This window comes from Ursus maritimus, unplaced genomic scaffold (genome assembly GCF_017311325.1).
Source record: "Ursus maritimus isolate PB19 unplaced genomic scaffold, ASM1731132v1 scaffold_27, whole genome shotgun sequence".
NCBI classification, from domain to species: domain Eukaryota; kingdom Metazoa; phylum Chordata; class Mammalia; order Carnivora; family Ursidae; genus Ursus; species Ursus maritimus.
Window position 1 is genome coordinate 23,008,442 of NW_024425230.1, and position 20,706 is coordinate 23,029,147.

General features: G+C 42.8%; 1 protein-coding gene across 1 annotated transcript in view; it reads right to left on the reverse strand.

Moving 5' to 3' along the window:
* The window catches only part of HDGFL3 (HDGF like 3), a 73,914-nt gene extending 55,940 nt beyond the window's left edge, over positions 1 to 17,974 (reverse strand). Inside the window, exon 1 of the mRNA XM_040642871.1 lies at positions 17,762 to 17,974. Coding sequence (XP_040498805.1) covers positions 17,762 to 17,845 — 84 coding nt within the window. The 5' untranslated portion in view covers positions 17,846 to 17,974. The remainder of the gene's footprint in view (positions 1 to 17,761) is intronic.
* Between the last annotated feature and the right edge of the window lie 2,732 nt (positions 17,975 to 20,706).

A 20,706-nucleotide genomic window follows, 5' to 3' on the forward strand; every position in this document is an offset into this window, starting at 1 on the left:
CCTAGGATCGAGCCCTATGTCAGGCTCCACACTCAGCAGGGAGCCTGCTTTAGGATTCTCTCTCCCTCTAGCCCTCTCCCCATTTGCTCCCTACAATAAATCCTTTTTAAAAAAATAAAGTACAGCAGGATGACAAATAAGTAAAAATAAAAAGCTCTGGCACGTATCACCAGAGACCAGGTTGAAAATATAAAAGGAAAAGACTGAACTTAGTCCTTCAACAAATATTTAGTTTTTTGTGAGCCAGGCACTGTTATAGGTGTTAATGATACACCGACAAACAAGGGGCAAAATAAATAGAAAATAACTCTATTAAATAAATTATTTAGTACATAAGAATGTAAATAAAGGGCTATACAAAATTAGAGCCAAGGATGAAGATGGGGTTGTGATTTTAAACCGGATGGTAAAGTTTTCTCGTTGAAATGTGACACCGGAATAGAGACTTGGAAGAGGTCTGGGGGGGATGTGGAGGAAGAGCCTAAGCAAAGTCCCTGGGGCAGAAGCATGACTCGCACACTAAGGCTGGACTGGAAGAGAGGGGGCTGCATGTACACTCCGTTTTAACAGAGTAAAACGCCCACACTGCTAAGAACAGACCTTCCAAGGGCAAGAATGGAAAGGGAGACCAGCTAGAAATCGACTCAAATAATACATTTAAGAGACAACAGTGGCTTCGATAAGGGTGGTGGCTGTGGAAGTTTTGGGATTCTGCATATACTTTGAAGTTGGAATTAACAGGATTTGCCAGCACACTAGGTGTGGGAGAAAAACTACAATGTTGGGGGTGACACCAAGGTGTTTGTTCTGAGCTACTCAAATTCCACTTATAAAAGCATCAGCAACAGGAAACAACACCCAGTAATTTTTTAAAAATGTGTGGATCCTTTAGGAAGAAAACAACAAAACTCTACTTGAGATAGAAAAATAAATGGAAACATTCCATGCCTCTGGCAGGAATGTTTCAATATTGGAAAAAGGGTCATTTCTCCTATCAATTTACAATTTAATTCACTCCAAACCAAAATTCCATTGAGATTTCCCTTGAACCTCAAGGTATTTCTAAAGTCAATCTAGAAAAACAAGTAAGTGAAAATTAAGAATAATTATTAATAAAAAGATTAATGATGAGAAACTTGCTCTTCTCTGCCTAAAATGAATATCCACAGGGCTTCCTCTCTTCCTTCAGTTCTCTGTTCAAATGCCATCTTATCAGACGCTTTCCCTGAACATTCTATACAAAACCACCTGCACCACCGTTAGCACTTCCTGTCGCCTTCAACTATTTTTCGCCTTAGAGAAAAATCACTAGAAGGTAGACTCTTTGTCATGTTCTGGACTGGAAACTGCGCGTGTGGGGAACGTGCCCGGAGTTGAATGAACGGTGAGCGAGCACGCACTACCGGAGATAGAACACAGAGGGCGCTGCCGTGGTTCAGGGGGAGGCTCTGGAGCCAGGGATCAGGTTTATCATCTGGGCAATCTTTGGAAAGATACTTAAAATCTCTCTGAACTGCAGGTTCTTCATCTGTGAAGAAGGGGCATTACTGTGAATAGCACGGGTTACATGATGACACCGAAGAAGTCGCGGCATATAAGCTCTCAGTAACTAATGCTAAGACTTTCTCTTAATTGTTCCTCTCTACAATAAGCCTACTTTTAAAGCAGTTCCCTCAAAATTTCTATCCCCTAATTCCAGTTCCACCCTTTTAAAAGCTATCAAAGAAAGGAAGAAACTAGTATTTGCTTAGCTTCATCTACATGTCAGGCACTAAGTTCTCTCACCAACCCTGTGGGGGTAGATAACACCAACTCCACTTTAGAGAAAAGGAAACAGAGGCTAAGAGAGATGAGGTAATTTGCCCAAGATCACACAGTTAGTAAGCGGTAGAGCTTCATCTGAACCCAGACCTTGGCTCCAGAGTATATGCTCTTTTTGCTACTCCATACTTCCTATTTCTTTTTTCATAGGAGTCCCTTAAATATTTGAAAATCACTATCAGCACGTACATCTTTCCTTCTTTGACTAAACATTCAAATCCCTGATTATCTCCTTACATGTCTTTATCTCTAGGTCCCTCATTGTCAAGAGTTCATTCTAATTTGCTGAGGTCTCTTAAACTGTAGCATCTTAAATCACAGCTGACCCTTGAACAACATGGTTTTGAACTGCACGGGCCCATATATATGTGAAGTTTTTCTAATAAATACAGTACTGTAAATGTATTTTCTCTTCCTTATCATTTACTTAATATTTTTTCTCCAGCTTACTTTATTGTAAGAATAAACATATGTGTTAATCAACTGTTTATATTATTGGCAAGGCTTCTGGTCAACAGCAGGCTACTGTCCTTAAGTTTTGGGGAAGTCAGAAGTTATACTTGGGTTTTCGACTGTGGGGGTCAGTGCCCCTAACTCCTGCCCCCTCATTGTTCAAGGCGCAATTGTAATCATTTTTAAAGGGAACAAAATCTTGTAGACCCTCAGCTGTCATAAAATTTTGTCATAACGTTCTAAAACATGCACAGACATAACAGCACTACTGTAACCATATACTATAAAACCAAAGTTAATTTATATATTAAGCAGAAAGAAAGTAACATCAATAAAATCCAAATTAATAATATTAATTTAATATCCTATTATTTTACTGAAATTATATGCTGCTTACAACATGAATATGTCTCAGGTTCTCTTGCAGTTAGCATCCTTACTTTGCCGTGGGCTGTGTGATGAATCAGATTTCACACCACTTTTCTCTATCTGAACTACCAGCAGGCCTGCGTTTGCACGGCCCATGTAGACGTCATTAGGTGACCAGTAAGATGTGGGAGATGAGGGAACAAGAGCACCTAGGATAATCTGAGGTCTTTGTTTTTTGGGGTTACTGGCTGAATAGTAATCTTTTACAGAAATAGAAATACTTAGGTGGGGAGGGGCAGCTAGCCTGGTTTGACAATGAATTTGTGGTACCTGAGAGATGGCTAGATGGAGCTGTTTAGACGGTAAATGGATGATTGGGTTTGAGGCTCACAATAGTTGAGTCTGGGCCTGAAACAGAGGTTTAGAAGATATTAAGTGGTGGCTTGAAGACAAAGAAGATCCTGCAAAGGCACAGTCAGAGAAGTGGAAGAACCTTTCAAGAAGAGAAATACAGGAAGGAAGTCAAGGGAAGAGAATTTTTTAAAAGGCAGTATTAAATTTCACAGAGGCAAAAATAAGGATTGAAATGTGTTCTTTAGATTGGGAGATCACGGTGACCTTTGGGAGAGCGGCAGAAAGACAGTAAGGTCAGTTATTTAAGAAGCTTGGCTACCAAGGAAAGCAGAGGGAGCAGTGCCTAGAAGATGGGAGAGAGGATTATTTCTGGTTAGGAGAGAAAGAGCGAGTGGAGGGGAAAAGGCTGCCGAGGTCCCTTCTCTACTCCCAGGACCTAGCAGAGCACCTGAGACACAGCAAACATTCCAAAAATATTTACTGTATGTTAAATGCAAGAAGGAAAAGGGTGGAGTCAAGCGAGAGGAGGGTCTTAATAAGGAGGACAGGGAAGAGGTGAACGGGAGGGAAACAAACATTTTTTAATCACATTAAACTCCAGGCTGTTTATGTTCAAAATCCTTGAAATGATCCTGAAAACAAGTCCTTACTGTCTCCATTTTACAGAAGAGTCCACTGAGGCCAAGATATTAGGTAATCTACCCAAGGTCATTTGTCTACTGAGGGACAGAGGCAACATGCAGACATAGCTTCATCGGCCCACTAAGCTCTTGCTCTTCCATTTCACCTTGAAAATGAACATATGGAATATGAAGGTAAAATGATTTGCTGAAAACAAGGGGAAAACATCTGAGTTGGAAGAGAGTAGTAAAGGTGTGTCGGAACACCCAAGACGGATGGCCAAGGGCCGTTGAGGACCTAGACGAAAGCAATCCTGCAGCAGGCCCGGGCTGCCTGTCTCTGTGTCTACATCCTGCTGGTGGCAGTAGGCCACCTGCTGGAGTCGACAAGGCAGACTATAAGGATGACCCAGGAAGGGGTTTCTAGGATGAACGCATCGAAGTAAAAAAGGAGATGTGAGTGGGAACAGTTCAAATAATCACGTAGGTTAAATCTGGGTAAGAAGGAATGAAGCCCAGGGGCAGTGGACATAGCAAGAGAAAGTGGAGAGGTCTAGGGCTCACTCAGAGGTACAGTAACACTGAATGAGAAACTGCACTGGAGCAAAAGAGGTGTCCTCAATCACTGTCCTCTCCATGTCACTTCAGCAAACTGCTCAAACTGCCCACTCCCACTGAACTGCTCTACTTCTGTAATTTGCTCTTAGCACAGTATAAAAACAAGGGACACATTTGTTCTGGGTTACCTGATCCCTTGTAGCTAAATAAATCCTCGCCCCAGACAAGGAGCTTATTAAAAACAAACAGTGGAAACCATCATATTTCATAACTCTATCACAGGCTCTGTCTTTCCCCTGCCACCTGGCCTAGTACAGGGTAGGGCCAGGGACCCCAGCAGCAACAAAAGACTGAGCTGGAGAACAAGCAGAGCTCTTGAATACCTGGCAGCGCACCAAGATTAACCTAACAGTATCCTTTCAGTTCCAAGATACTTCCATTTGGTACAGCGGGAGAATTTTCTGATAGAAGTATACTAATTTTGTGTGTCAACCAGCCAGATGTGAGATCGCTAACTGTGTTTACTATACCTTTTCAGAAATGTAGCTTTTATAGAAATTGAAGAATGCCTTACTATCAGGATTAGGTTCTCTCTACTGAGGCTGCTCTATCTAATAACAGCAAGGAAGTCTCTTTCTGATTAGACAAAGTGATTTAAAAAGGAAATACAGAACCATTAGAAACGTGTTAGTCCCATGACTTCACACCCACCTCAGAAGGTACGACACACGCCCCACATACAAGTCTTCTACATTTCACAAAAGCCCCTCATCCTCAGTCATGGATAGCCTGACAACCTCCAGTCTAGTCTCACAAACCCAAGAAAACCCCAGAGCCCCACTACTAACAGTCAGGGAGCATTATGGTAGTCAGAGTGTATGTAGCTGGGTACTTAAGAAACGCACGGAGCTTATTATCCTTAAGGAGGCATACATATGAAATATCCTTAAGGAGGCATACATATGAAATATCCTTAAGGAGGCATATATATGAAATATCCTTAAGGAGGCATATATATGAAATATCCTTAAGGAGGCATACATATGAAACTATAATTAGCTTCGAGAGAGTTGTAGATCCATGTGCAGTTCAAAGATTAGAAGGAAGATGAGAGCAGAAATACTGATCTGCATACGAAGTCTTTAGAGATCAAGGGCAATACTGGCCTGGATGGTTAAATGACCTAAAGTAATATAACTTTCGTTATGTTTACGTGATCTTCATGTAAGACTTTGGCTACAGCAGAATAAAAAGCCCAGGACTGCTAACTCATCTCAAAAACCCTACTACTGCCGGGGCGCCTGGGGGCTCAGTCAGTGAAGTGTCTGCCTTCAGCTCAGGTCCTGATCCCTGGGTCCTCGAATTGAGCTCCCTGCTCAGCGGGGGGTCTGCTTGCCTCTTTCCCAGTGCCCCTTCCCCCGGTTTGTGCTCTCTTAGATAAATAAATAAATAAAATCTTAAAAAAAAAAAAATCCAACTACTGTCATATATACACACATATATAATAACTCACATAGATTAATTTCCCTTTGGCCTAACAGACCAGACCAGTGGTTTTCAAACTGTAGGTAGTGAAACTGATTTAGTGGGTTGCAACCTGATTTTATACAAAATAAAAATACAAAAATAATTCAGAATGTATCACATACAGTATGATTTGGTGAAAACTTATTACTGGTGTATGTGCGTGTATGTGTTTATGAAATTAGTAGTTATTTCTTACTATGGGCTTTATTTCTTACTATAGTTAAAAAAAAAAAAGTCTGAAAACCACCAGACTAGACTGCATCAGACTCCATCAGCAACAATGACTCATTTCCAAGATCTAAATATTTTCAAAATTATTGACTTAATCCTCACGTAGCAGTTCAGTGAGGGGAAATAAGAACAGTTATGCCTTGTCTGAAAGTAGTTGGTCTCATTTTGAAAGTCAAACAGAGGTCTAGAGGGAATTAATTTTCAAACTATTCAACATATGTAACTCTAAAAAAAAAATGAACCAAGGATCTGTCATACTGCTCCCTCTGAATATGTAATTCCTCCACAGTTAAAGACACCATTTGCACAAAAGTTCTACTTCGGTGACAAAGAAAAAGGAAAAACAGATCTAAAACCATGAGTTTATTTTTTGACATTTCTTCCTACATAAAAATTTTTGAATCTTCTGTGACACTCATTTGGTAACTACTTCTGAACCTAACAAACCCAGCACTTCTAACAGCTCTCATCTTAAATATATTTTGCAATAGAAACTGAGAAGTTAATTCTATGTTATCAAGAATTTCCCAGTCCCCATGGAGGCAACTTTGTTGTTAGCATGGACTCCCCTCCACTCTGACAACCAGAAAACGTCCACTTCTGGGGAGCCTTACAGACTATAATCAGATTCAGAGAGTCCACTCAGAGCTTGAGAGTCTGTGATCAAGTGGGAAGAGGAGTTTTCTCGCAGATCCTTTCTGTATGCCGACACAGTCCAGTTTAGTTTGCCCCCCAATACTTAAGCTATCTAGAACCTCCAGACATGGCCCACCACTCGCAGGAATCTGAGGGAGGGGTACCAATGAGAAGAGCCCACAATGCTCAGAGCCTAGAGCCAACTCAATATTATAAAATCACAAGGAAACTACTGAAAGACACCTGCCCAACCACAAAAGCACGGACTGAGACTTCACTAGGTTTCTACCACTGTATGATAAGGAGTTTGGTGCTCCTGGTAGGTAACTGTTAGGTACATCTTAACACGTGATTACTAGAAAGAAGGGAGAGCAAATAGAAATTTAATAAACACAATTTTAAAAAAATTTAAATTCAAGTTAGTTAACATATAGCGTAGTATGGTTTCAGGAGTTAAATACAGTGATTCATCACTTACATATAACATCCAGTGCTCATCACAATGCCCTCCTTAATGCCCATTACTCATCTAGCCCAGCCCCCCACCTCTCCTCCAACAACCATTAGTTCTCTATAGAGTCTTTTATGGTTTGCCTCCCTCTGTTTTTATCTTACTTTTCCTTCCCTCCCTAGGTTCATCTGTTTTATTTCCTAATTCCACTTATGAGTGAAATCATATGGTATTTGTCCTTCTCTGACTTATTTAACTTAGCATAACACACTCTAGTTCCATCCATATCATTGCAAATGGCAAGATTTCTTTTTTTTTTTTTTTAAAGATTTTATTTATTTGACAGAGAGAAACAGCGAGAGAGGGAACACAAGCAGGGGGAGTGGGAGAGGGAGAAGCAGGCTTCCCGCTGAACAGGGAGCCCGATGTGGGGCTTGATCCCAGGACCCCTGGGATCGTGACCTGAGCCGAAGGCAGACGTTTAACGACTGAGCCACCCAGGAGCCCCAAGATTTTATTTTTAAAAAAGATTTGAGAGAGAGAGAGAACACAAGCAGGGGGAGGGGCAAAGTGAAAGGGAGAAGCAGACTCCCCACTGAGCGCAGTGCCTGGCATCGGGCTCGTTCCAGGACTCTGAGATCATGACTTTCTTTATCCATTCATAGTTGATAGGCATTTGGGCTCTTTCCATAATTTGGCTACTGCTGATAGTGTTGCTATAAACACTGGGGTGCATGTGCCCCTTCAAATCAGTGTTTTTGTATCCTTTGGATAAATACTTAGTAGTGAATTGCTGGGTTGTAGGGTAGCTCTATTTTTTAACTTTTTGAAGAACCTCTATACTGTTTTCCAGAGTGGCTGCACCAGTTTGTGTTCCCACCAACAGGGTAAAAGGGGTTCCCCTTTCTCCACCTCCTCACCAACATCTGTTTTCAGAGTTGTTAATTTTAGCCATTCTGAAAGGTATGAGGTGGTATCTCATTATGATTTTGATTTGTATTTTCCTGATGCCAAGTGATGTTGAGCATTTTTTCGTGTGTCTGTTAGCCATTTGTATGTCTTCTTTGGAGAAATGTCTGTTCATGCCTTCTGCCCATTTCTTAACTGGATTATTTATTTTTTGGGTGTTAATTTTATAGATTCTGGACACTAGCCCCTTATCGGATGTCATTTGCAGGTATCTTCTCCCATTCTGTGGGCTGCCTTTTAGTTTTGTCGATTGTTTGCTTCGCTGCGCAGAAGCTTTTTATCCTGATCAAGTCCCAATAGTTCATCTTTGCTTTTGTTTCCCTTGCCTCCGGAGACATGTCTAGTAAGAAGTTGCTGCGGCCATGGTCAAAGACGTTGCTGCATGTTTTCTCCTCTAGGATTTTGATGGTTTTCTATCTTACATTTAAGTCTTTCATCCATTTTGAGTTTATTTCAGTGTTTGGTGTAAGAAAGTGGTCCAGTTTCTTTCTTCTGCATATTGCTGTCCAGTTTTTCCAACACCATCTATTGAAAAGACAGTCTCGGGGCGCCTCGGTGGCACAGCGGTTAAGCGTCTGCCTTCGGCTCAAGGCGTGATCCCGGAGTTATGGGATCAAGGCCCGCATCGGGCTCCTCCGCTATGAGCCTGCTTCTTCCTCTCCCACTCCCCCTGCTTGTGTTCCCTCTCTCGCTGGCTGTCTCTCTCTAATAAATAAATACATCTTAAAAAAAAAAAAAAAAAAAAGACGGTCTTTTTTTCTGGTGGACATTCTTTCCTGCTTTGTCAAAAATCAGTTGACCACAGAGGTGAGGGTTCATTTCTAGGTTATCTATCCTGTTCCATTGATCCATGTGTTTGTTTTCATGCCAGTACATACTGTCCTGATGACTACAGCTTTGCAATACAGCTTGAAGTCTGGAACTATGATGCCTCCTATTTTGCTTTTCTTTTTCAACATTATCTTTGCTATTTGGGGTCTTTTTTGGTTCCATACAAATTTTAGGATTGTTTGTTCTAGTTCTGTGAAAAATGTTCGTGTTTCTTTGATCGGGATTGCATTGAATGGGTAGATTGCTTTGGGTAGTATAGACATTTAAACTTATTTTCTCCTAATCCAGAAGCATGGAATGTTTTTCCATTTCTATGTGTCCTCTTCAACTTCTTTCATTAATGTCCTACAATTTTCAGTGTACAGATCTTTTAGCTCTTTGGTTAGGTATACTCCTAAGTATCTTATGGTTTTCTGTGCAATTGTAAGTGGGATCGATTCCTTGATTTCTCTTTCTGCTGCTTCATTATTGGTGTATAGAAATGCAACAAATTTCTATACGTTGACTTTATATCCCGCGACTTTGCTAAACTCATGTAGCAGTTTTAGCATTTTTTGGTGGAGACTTTCGGGTTTTCTACACAGAGTATCATGTCGTTTGTAAAGAGTGAAAGTTTGACTTCTTCCTTGCTGATCTGGATGGATGCCTTTTATTTCTTTTTGTTGTCTGACTGCTGAGGCTAGGACTTCCAGTACTATGTTGAACAACAGTGGTGAGAGTGTACATCCCTGTTGAGTTCCTGACCTTAGGGGAAAAGCTCGCAGTTTTTCCCAAGTGAGGATAATATTAGCTGCGGATCTTTGGTATATGGCCTATATGATGTTGTGGTATTAATAAACACAAATATTTAACTGAATTAATGTCTTTGGTTACAAGTTAGGCAGACTACATATATGGTCTCTGATTCTTAATTAGCAAACTTATTTCATGTACATTTCAACATTTGATTCCAAGGAAAAAAGGTAAAGAGAATAAGAATTATCATCCTCCCTATTTTACAAAGAGGCTATAAAAAAGATGCACAAACCTGACAAACCAAGACAGTGGTGGAATGGAGTACATGTCTTTTAACTCCTAGTGTCATTGTTCTTCCCAACATCACAGGAAATCTTGCTCAGATATCTGGAGGATATCTTTCTAAAGGCTTAGACTCACCACTTACTAGATTTCTTTCTTTTTACCTCTATGTGGTTCCCTGTGACCATACGGCTATTTACCCGACTAACTTCAGCAAATTCCTGTTTAGTAAGAAAATAGAAAAATTCACTTACTAACACAGCCGAGAAGCGATTACATATATGAGCGGCAGTGAAATAACACTGGAAGATGCTGTGTGGCTAGTAGTTCTTATGATTTAGCTTCCAGGCTCTACTGAACCAGTAATTCTCATAACTGCCCCACCTGCTGTTCAAAGTATATGTATTCTCTCACACATAAACGTTTTAGAACCTACACTAAGTCAACACCATGCCATCACTCAGAATTGATTTTAACGGGTCTCTGCTTTCTCTGTATGCATAACTAATTATCTTATTTAGTTTTTACTGCCTTGTGTCAAAGGGCTTTCAAAGAGATACAGACTAGAGAAAAAAATATGATAAATGTTTGACTTGAGAGTGCCTGCCTCCCAGCAGCTTCTGAATATACCGTATATGTAAGACATATATACATATATGGTCTTCTTACACACCACCAAATGCTTCTGCAGTCCCTTCACCTACTCTGTTATCACATTTCTTATGTTCCCGTGGCATTTTTAATGGTCTGGGATTAACACACTTACTCACTGTGTAACCTTAGGTGAATTTCTTAAGTCCTGGTTTTCTTATGGGGATATATACCTTATAGTAGCGTTATCAGATATTTGTCCTTTCTTGTAATCAAGACATACATGATATATGATTTGATATGTCATATATGACACTCTGCCTAACTTGTAAGCAAAGAAATTCAATTAAATATTTGTATTTATTAAACTGACAAATATTTTTAAAAATCTGAATCCTCTACTTTTAATGACTATGTGAGAAACAGGTATTCTCTTATTCTGCTACTGGGTAAGACAGTCAAAACTTCTCCGGAGGACAATGTGACAAGATAAATCCAAAGTTTTAAAACATGCACACAGTGCTTGACTGAGAAATATAATTCCCAGAGACTTGTCCTGAGACTAATGATTTAGCTAAAAGCATGTTTCCCAGAGTATTATTTTATAGTATAAAACTGGATGTCCTATAATAGGAACTGGTTATAATTTATAACAAATAGGTCTATACCATAAATGACCAGATGACTATTACAAATAATGCTATAGGAATATATTCATCACCACTGAAAGTCATCTAAGATATAGTGTTTAAGTGGGGATAAAAGGCTGCAAAACTGTATATATTACAAAAATTATGTACTTACACATGTAGGTGCATATTCATGACGCTTATGACTAGAGAGAGGGATAGTATCTTTCTACAATGAATATTACTTATGTAATAAAAACTTTTTTAGACAGATGAGATATTTATAAAAGTCAATCCATTCTCTCTTTTAAATAAAGTTAAAGATAGTTTAAATAGTTTACAGTATGAGCAGGGGTACCTGGCTGACTCAGTCAGTGGAGAGAGTGACTCTCAATCTCGGGGTTGTGAGTTCGAGCCACATACTGGGTGTAGATATTACTTAAAATTGTTTTTTTCTTTTTAGGATAGCAAGAGAAAGTGAGCCAGAGAGTTGGGGAGAGAGGGACACAGGGAGAAGGAGGGACAGAATTTTAAGCAGGCTCCATGCCCAGGCAGAGCGCCATGAAGGGCTTGATCTCATGACCCTGAAATCATGACCTGAGCCAAAATCAAGAGTTGGATGCTTAACCAACTGAGCCATCCAGGCGCCCCCAAAATAAAATCTTTTTAAAAAGTTTATAGTATGGGCATATTGTTTTAGATACCAGGAATACTACTGACCTTTAAGGATCTTCTATAATCAGTACTCTGTGGTGAAAGACCATTTTTTAAAAATTTCTAATTTGTTACAGACTGACATTTTTATAAAATACACTGGATGAAATAGTAGAAAAATAAAATTAAAGTTATATAAAATATAAACTTCATTTTAAAAACTAAATTCACAAACATAAAGTTACTCTATCAGATTGCTTAAAAAAGTTTCTAAATTCTTACTCTCAATTTCTGCGCCTATCTGGTCCTCGACAGGTAACAGTTCACAGACCAGGCTCTCAGTAAGCAAGGCTCTAAGTGATTAAGAAGCCTTTTTGCAGTGGACTCATCACTGCATCCAGTAGACTGGATTCTGATTGAACATCTGGACAATCTTCTGCAACAGAAGATAACTTTCTCCAATAAAAAGGATCATTTGGGCTCTTCCCCTATTATGTTTACCATATTTACTAGCTTATGATGTTTTCCTTATGCTAATAGACATTTTTTATAAAGTCATATATAATTTTAAACCATCCGTCATTTTCCAAAAGAACCAAAAACAATTTCATACAGTAGAAACCTGACTTCAGAGAATTAACATTTTCCAAATCCCAGGGAAACAAGTCATTAGGGCATAGCAAAGGGGATGTGCCAGAAACACAGATTCACCTGGTTAAAAGGGAAACAATGAAAAATGTACATATTGACAATGAGGGTGTAAGTTGCCTATCTGCTCCCAGAGTTAAGCAGAAGGAAATGAGACAATGTGCCAGTACTTGGCAACATGAATATAGTCCCTGGGGGAAAGGCTGAATGAACCCTGCCACTCTACCTGAGGAATGAACCAGTGATGGGCTTCTCTGGACTCATGCCAAAGAAATAGGAATTATAAACATCTTACTTTATGTTGAGATTAAAAAGAATTTAAGTCCCAAGTGATTCCCTGAAATTACGTAGCCTGTTCTCCAGAAATAAAGGTTCACAGTTTAGTAGTTATTGTCAAAAGCAAAAAACCTGAAAGTACTATGGATCAGAACTAAGGATTCTCAATCAGTGTTTATATTAATAAAGAGTATGGAGACACTTTAATTAAATTTTTTTAAATTGCTGCAAATTTAATCTGTTGGTAGAAAAATGAAAACCTATACCTAGCACAGTGCCTTACATAGAGTTGGTGCTCAGTAAAAGTTTAGCTAAGAGTTTAGCTCTTCGAGCTGTCCTAGAATGGCAGTAAAATGCTTTATTCTTAAGTTTTATCAGTTAAGAAGCCAGAGAGCTAGATCAAAAATGTGATGAGCAATGGTTTAGTATGAAAGGACTAGAAAGACTCTAATACAGTTAAACAAAAGACAGGCAGAAAGCAGAACTAAAAAGAAATGTAAAGAGAAGCTATGAACTAGTAAATGAAGCTTCTAAGATAGTCACAATGGAACAGGAAGATGCAAATTGGTAGCACTGAAGCCTTAAAGAAAAAAAACATTCTCACTGAAAGCTAACAATGGTCAAATTCAATCCCTGAAGTCTGAAGTATCAGATTTTCTCCCACTTCATACAAAGTATGCATTTTCTAAACTGAGGTAAAACTTATACACAGCATGCTGTGCACTTCTTAAATGTGCAGTCTGATCGGGTTTTACGTAAGTACACACCCAGATCACAACAACGAACATTTACAGGGCTTCCTCCCAGTCTGTAACACCCCCTCCCCCCACCATGAACTGATCACCACTTAGCAATTTTGCCTGTTTTTGATGGTCATACAGAATGTACTCTTGTGTTGGCTTTTTTCACTCAAACCTAAATTTTGAAATACATCCCTATTTTTGTGGGCATCAGTAGTTTGCTCCTTTTTACTGCTAAGCAGGACTCCACCGCGTGAATATGCTACAATTTGGTTTAGCCATTCTCCTGTTGATGGACATCTGGGTTGTTTTCAATCTTCTGCTGTTTTGAATAAAGCTGTCATGCAGGAGCATTCTTGTACAAGTCTTCTGGTGGACATAAACACTCATTTCTCTCGGGTATATGCCTAGAACAGACTGCTAAATTACAAGGTAGGCGTGTGTTTAACTACAGTAGATTGGGCCAGTTTTCCAAAGTGATCCTATCAATTTAGTCACCGATCAGCAATGCTGGAGAGATCTCATATTAAGTTTTTAAATTTAAAAAGAGTTCTTTGGTTGAAACACAAGAGTTTTGAAACTTTTTTGTTTTGTTTTGCTTTTTTATTTCCACCTTTCAGAGTAGGGGTAACAGACAGAGTGCTCACACCTCAGGGGATATACACGACGATTTGGGGGGAGGGTGTGAGAAGAAAACAGTACAATTTCTATTTTAGTTTCTTACTTTTTTTTATCTAAAAATTAGTTAATTTTACTAATATTTACTATATAAATTGACCCTGGTGTCCTTATTCATATGGTTATATTTATTCACTTTGGGCACACTGTGATTTACTGCCATTTCAGAGTGCCTGGTTGAGCAAAATTATGGAATATTCACTTCTAAATGAACTCTTGCCAAATGAACAAGTGGCTAAAAGGAGTCCTGCAAAGATAATACCAATAATGTAAGCACAAGCAAACAAGGAAATGGTCCAGCTGACAGTTCTATTACAGAAAATCTCTTCAGAAAAACTGTGACCACCTAGTCAGATCTCACAAGAAACAGGCAAAAAATATTCCAAAATTTAATATCTTTAAAAATATAGACTTAATCTATTACTATTAATATTTAGCTAATAAGAATTTTAAAATATAAACTATATCATCTGTCATCCGTTTTAGTTTCTTTAGTTGTTTATTTTATAATGTATGTAATAGTACAAAGTACATGTATATATAATTTGAAGTAAACTTAGACATATTAGGGATGCATGCTCAAATTTTTTTTTACCAACAGGATACACAATCAAAAGGGTTCAGAGACTCTTGTTTTAGCGTAAGTATTTTTAGTATCAAGCTAGTTAATCCTTACATACAAATGAACTTGTATTTTTAAGTCATATACAATATAAAATATACTCCATTAGAAACAGCTAGTTGGCTACTGAATGTTAATATAATACATCTGAACAGGAAAGAGGACAGGAATTAACCGGAAGAGCCGTGAGGAAACTTTCATGGGTACTGATACGACCCTATATCTTGCAAGGGGTTTGGATTATACCAGTGTATACATTTGTCAAACTCACAGAATGGAACATTTAAGTGTGTTTCAGTTTATATAAATTTTACCTCAAAAGGCAAAAAAAAAAAAAAAAGAAAGAAAAGAAAAAGGATCTATAAAAAATATTGACCTCTAGTTAATGATCATGCATGCGGAAGTGTCTAGGAGTAAATTATACTGATGACTGCAACTTACTTTAAAATGCATTACAATAAGATGGACTGCTGTAGGGATAGAGGGATGGATACATGAGTAACAGGATAAAGCAAGTCCGGTAAATGTTACTTGTAGAATTTAGTGGTAGATATAAGGGTGCTCACTGTACAATTATTTTAACTCTTCTATACATTTGAAATGATTCATGACAATATGTTGGAAAAAATAACCTATCTAACTCAAAAGCTGAAAATTAAAAACAGTGTAGTTATACAGGGGAAAAGTTAGAAATCCAAAAAGGAAAAAAGGTAGGAACACCCAAACACCGCTGCTTGGTGCTTTTACACACATTAAATCTGTGAGGTGAGAATTATGCCTATCTCACAGGCTAGTAAATTAAAACTTCGAAAGATTACAGAATATGCCTAAGGTCACAGAGTCTGAAGCGCAGCCAAAAGCGGAATCCAACCTGACCAAATTTATTAGATGAGTGAATCCTCTTGGCTAACGTGCCTCACAAGAGGCTGCCTAGGGCCCAAAATCTTTCCTACAGCAGGGAAGTTGCTTCTCCATTCAAATATGGACCTTCCTTGACAGAAAAGTCCTTCCTACAGTCTGAACCAAAATCTGTCTCCCCCATGTTTTTCCTCCTAGGTCTGATCCCTTGGGGCCATACAGAATCTAATCCCCACAAGACCCGTCTTCATATTGAGTGACAGTATTTGAAAACTGAGTAAGTAGGATTTTTTTTCCAGTGAGGATTTTGTAACATCATCTACAAAGCTATAGCAAGGTGTAAAATGGGGATAATGCCTCAGAGAACTGGAGTGGAAATAACAGGAGAGCATACATGAAGCACACAGCACAGTAACTAACTGAGTAGGGACTCATCTTTTTCTAACCCTTACCTTTCCTCCGAAATTATAACATGCCACTATAAAATAATACCTTCTTAATTAAAAAAAGAGAGACATGTCCTTTCCTTGAGGAGTTTATGTTAAATGGGGAAGACACATAGATTTTTTTTTTCCTGTATTTATTTTATCTAACAACCTGATTTTGTTTCCTTATTTTATTTTCCATTTTGCCTTGGTTTGGAATTACAACTTCTAGGAATTTCATGTGCAATTAGATATACAACTAGGACTACTTCTGCAGCACTTTTTTGTTTCAAAATTACTACAGGTGGCCAACCTAAGTAAGCAACTTGTTAATGAAATTTTAAGTTTTGGGATTTTTTTTGGTTTGTTTTTTTGTTTTTGACTCTCTAAAGTTATTTTCACAGCCTAATGGAACCTGAACCCCACTTGAAATCTGAGGTTGTTAGTATTAGAAGGAATCCTAGAGATGATCATTTTATAGTTGCAGAAATGGATGTTCAGACAGTTGGGCTCCTAACAGAGCCCAAACCAAATACCAGGCCCCCCAATTCCCAGGCCAACTGTTCTTTTTATTTTACAATCGCGCCAAACTAAATACAAAAAAAGTGATTATGTCCATCCATTACTTCAACTTCACTAATTTCAGCCTGGCCACCCGTGATGTCACTTCCTTTTGTGAATGGGTGGGTTTTTTTTCCCCCTCTTGGTCTAGCTACCTTCACTTGACTGTAATACAACATTTTAGAGCTCACACTCTTATTTATGCCAATATTTCCCACGTCTATCTCTGTTCCCAAGGATACTAACAGAGCCTCCAAGATGCCCTGACCCTCCTTTTCACTGTATTTCTCATTTCAAACAACTAACTGCCAACTGGGATAAAAATCAAAAGTAAAAGGGATTTATTTTTAAAACACAAAGCACACACGGCAGTGTTGATCTCCTCCTCGCTCAAAGGGCCCGATTACAAAAAAAATTTTTTTAATGGTGTGTATTACACGCAGATGCTTTCTAGAGAAAGAGCCCAGCGACAACCCTGCTAAATAGGAAGAGAGAGCTATCGTGGACTGTCGCGGGAGGCCAAGGAGAAGGTCTGGGATCCGACCTAAAACAAATATGGAGGTGAAAAGGCACGAGGAGCTTCCCGGACCCACCAGCCGGTGCCATGCTGCGAGCTCCCGGCTACTCCGGGTGGGTTTGCAGGGGCGACGGGCAGCGGGGATGCACGTACCCCAGGACAATGATGGGGCCGGCGGAGCTCCCGGAACCGCGCTCAGGGAAAACTCAACAAGTCTGGATGGCGAAGCAGGCGCCGAGGGATGAATGAACGGCTGCCAAGAGGCTCCTCCTGGCCTCTGGATGACCACTAGCCCTTTCCAGGATTCTCCGCCGCGGCCCCCGCCGGCTCGCCGACAGCCATTTGCATTACGCTCCCCTACGTGCCCCGACGTTCGCCCGGGACCCGGCTTCCCACCCGCGACCCTGCCCGCAGCGATGCCTCCAGCCCAGGCCCGCTGCCCGGCGGCGCGGCTTCCCGGGTTCCGGGCGGCGGGCCTGCCCGGGCCGGAGCCGCCTTCGAGAGGGGGCGGAAGGATGGCCGCCCTCGCGGGGAGCGGGCGCGGCCCGGAACCCTCGCCTCCGGCCCGGGCACGTCCTCCGTGCGCAGCGCCGCCCGCGCCTCCAGCCCCGGCCGGCTCGGGGCGCCGGGCTCCGGGCTGAGGCGGATGGGGAAAGGGGGCGGGCGCGCCATCATGAAGGGGAAAATGGTGGGCGGGCGGGCCCGCCCGCGGCCGCCGTACTCACCCGGGCCGGCCAGTGCGGGTAGCCCTTCATCTTGGCGAAGACCAGGTCGCCCGCCTTGTACTCGCGGGGCCGCGGACGCGCCATCCCGGCCGCTTCCTCCCCCGGTCGTCCTTGGTCGCCGCGAAGATGCCGGGAGGCCGCCCCCCCGTGGGCCGACGGACTGCGCCGCGCTCCCCGCGGGCCTCGAGCGGGCGGGCGAGCGGCCGCTCCGACGAGGGGAAGCGGCGAGGCGGCGGCTGAGGCGAGGGGTGGGCGGGGGGCGCAGCAGGCCCGGCAAATCACGGCCCGGCAGCGGGGGAGGGGAGCCCCCGGCCGCTCGGCTCTCGCCCGCGCCGAGTCCCCGCCGCCGCCGCGCGCTGCTCACAGGCGCCGCGTCGCCTGCCTCATGCCGCCACCGCCGCCGCCGCTGCCGCCACCGCCGCCGCCGCCGCCGGCCTCCCTCCCGGGCTCCCGGGCGCGGCGCGAGCGCCGGGCCTCGCGCCTCCTCCGAATTCCTCCTCGGGCAGCGACCGCAAACACGATCTTATTATTGTTCTCGCGCGCGCTCAGCATCCCAACCCCGCTTCCCGCTCCCCTCCCCTCCCGCGCCGGCCGGTTAATTCCTAGGTACACGGCCGGCTTTCGCCCAGAAACCGAGCGCGCCAGCCCGGCTGCTCGGCGGGCGGGCGGGCGGGCGGTGGGCGCGTCCTCCCCCAGCACCGAAGCCCGCGCGGGGCGGGCGGGAGCGCCTACTCCGGAGGACGCCCGCCGCCCGCTCTCTTTTGTTCTGGGCCCGGAGCTGCCTACCGCAGCCCAGCCAATCACCACCTGGCCGCCCCCCTCCCCGCCGGCCCGCGCCACTCTAGGGGGGCGCTTCCCCCCGGGCGCCCCCCAGTCCCACGCCTGCCCCCCGCGGGCCACTGTTGCGAGTGCTCTCCGGTGAGTGGGGCACAAAGGCGCTGCAGGCCTTGGGGACATTTGCGCGAGGGGACCCGCTGCCCTGAGCATCAGGCTGCCTGCAAAGAGCCCCGCTCTGGAGTCAGCGACCTTGTGGGTCCTCGCCCCAGGTCTGCCCTTGACAATGCAGTGCGACCCACCTAGGGCAAGCTCTTCAGCCGGAGTCACGGGAGATGGCTCTCATTTGCTTGGCGGCACAGGCGGGATTCGAACGCGGACCAGAGGGGCTCCAGAGTCCAAGCGCGGTCGTGCTTCTCCATGCGTGGGTCTTACAGGCCTGTAGTTTTGGAAAAGGGACTAACTCTGGCCGGTCACTTGTTTCCAATCCTGGCAACATTTCGGACAACGTGTTTTGAATCTGCCTAATGGTGAATGCTGCTTCTTTCATCATCCCGAAGCCCACCTGTAAGAAGTCACCGGAGCAGCCCGGGTGTAACCTACTTTCTGTGGCCTTCGTTTGTCACAAGGACAGTTCTTGTTCGAGTCTTTCCCCTCGTCTGAGCTTTCCTGCTCTCCCGTTTTATAGAAGCTACTTGTTTCTATCAGCATCTGCCTCCCTCACTTGCTTTGTAGAATGTGTGTGTGTGTGGAGGGGGGAATACCAACCCCTGCTCCTGTTCTTCGTGCTGGGCTTCCAATAATGGGGCTTTAAAGTCTCTAGACTTCCTGAGGCTTGTTTATGTTGTTACTAGTGCTTGACATGACCTACTAATGCGTTTCCTTACTACTTGTATCTGGGGATTCTCTGTTATAGATATCGCTCCCTTCCTCATGGGTCCTTCAGGCCCACCTGTCCTCTTTTCTCACCGGAGAAGACTAGGTCTTTTGTCTCCGTTTTAATAGCCAGTGTTAGTCCCTTCAGGCGGCTATAACAAAGTATCACAGAAGGGGTGACTTATAAACAGGGGAAAGTTTATTTCTCACAGCTCTGGAGGCTGGCGGTCCAAGAACAAGGTGCTGGCGATTCTGTTGTCCGGTGAGGCCCCACTTCCTGGTTCCTAGAGGACAGTCTTTACTCTGTGTTCTTCCACAGGCAGGAGGAGGAGGGGGGCATGGCAGCTCTCTGGGGTCTCTTTTATAAGGGCATCAATCTCATTTATGAGGGCTCCACCCTCATGACCTGATCCCCTCCCAAAGGCCTCACGTCCAAATACATGGGACATTAGGATTTAGCATCTGAATTTTGGGAGGACACAAACATTCAATTCCTAGCAGTCTGCTAATGTGTCTCCCACTTCTATGACCTGCCATGTGTATCTGTCATCATGCCCCACTCATGAACCTGTGAATGGTTCCCATATTCATATGTCAAACTGAAATCCCTCTGATTAGCTGCCAAAGCCCTAGTTGTTGGCTGCTTGCCCCCTATGGTCTGGCCTCCCTGTGGGCATGGCATGGGCATAGGGGAGAGGGAAGAAATGAGAACAGACAGGTTGTCAGCTGGAAGCCACAGCAAGACTTTCAGCAGAGGAAGGACATGATCATGGTTTGGGTCCAGACGAATTACTCTGGTGGCCAGTGTGGAGGTGGATTTGAGGGTAAGAGTCTGGAGGCAGAGGCTCAGTTGGGGGCTCTCACCAGGAGACAGAAAGGCTGAGACAGGGCTTGCTGACTCACTGGGTGGTAACTGGGTAGGAAGAACAAATCAAAAACCATTCCCTGGTTTCTGGCTTAAGCAACAGGATGATTAGTTTTGGCACTCGGTTGAGGAAATCCATGAAGAAAGGGCAATTTGGGGATGAGATAATGAGTGGTTTTGTGTGTTGAAATTTCCATGGGGCATTCAGAAAGAGATGGTTAGTGAACAGCTGAATATACAGCTTAGAGAAAGAACTCAAGGCAGAATATAGAGATTTGAGTGACATCCATATACAGGTGGTGCTTGAAACCCTGCTGGAGGTTTCCAGGAAACTATCGAGTAAGAAAAGCAGTGACCAAGGACAGAGCCGAGGAACACTAACCTTTAAGGGTAAGGCAGGCAAAGAAGAGGAGAGTAGAGCTGGAGGAGC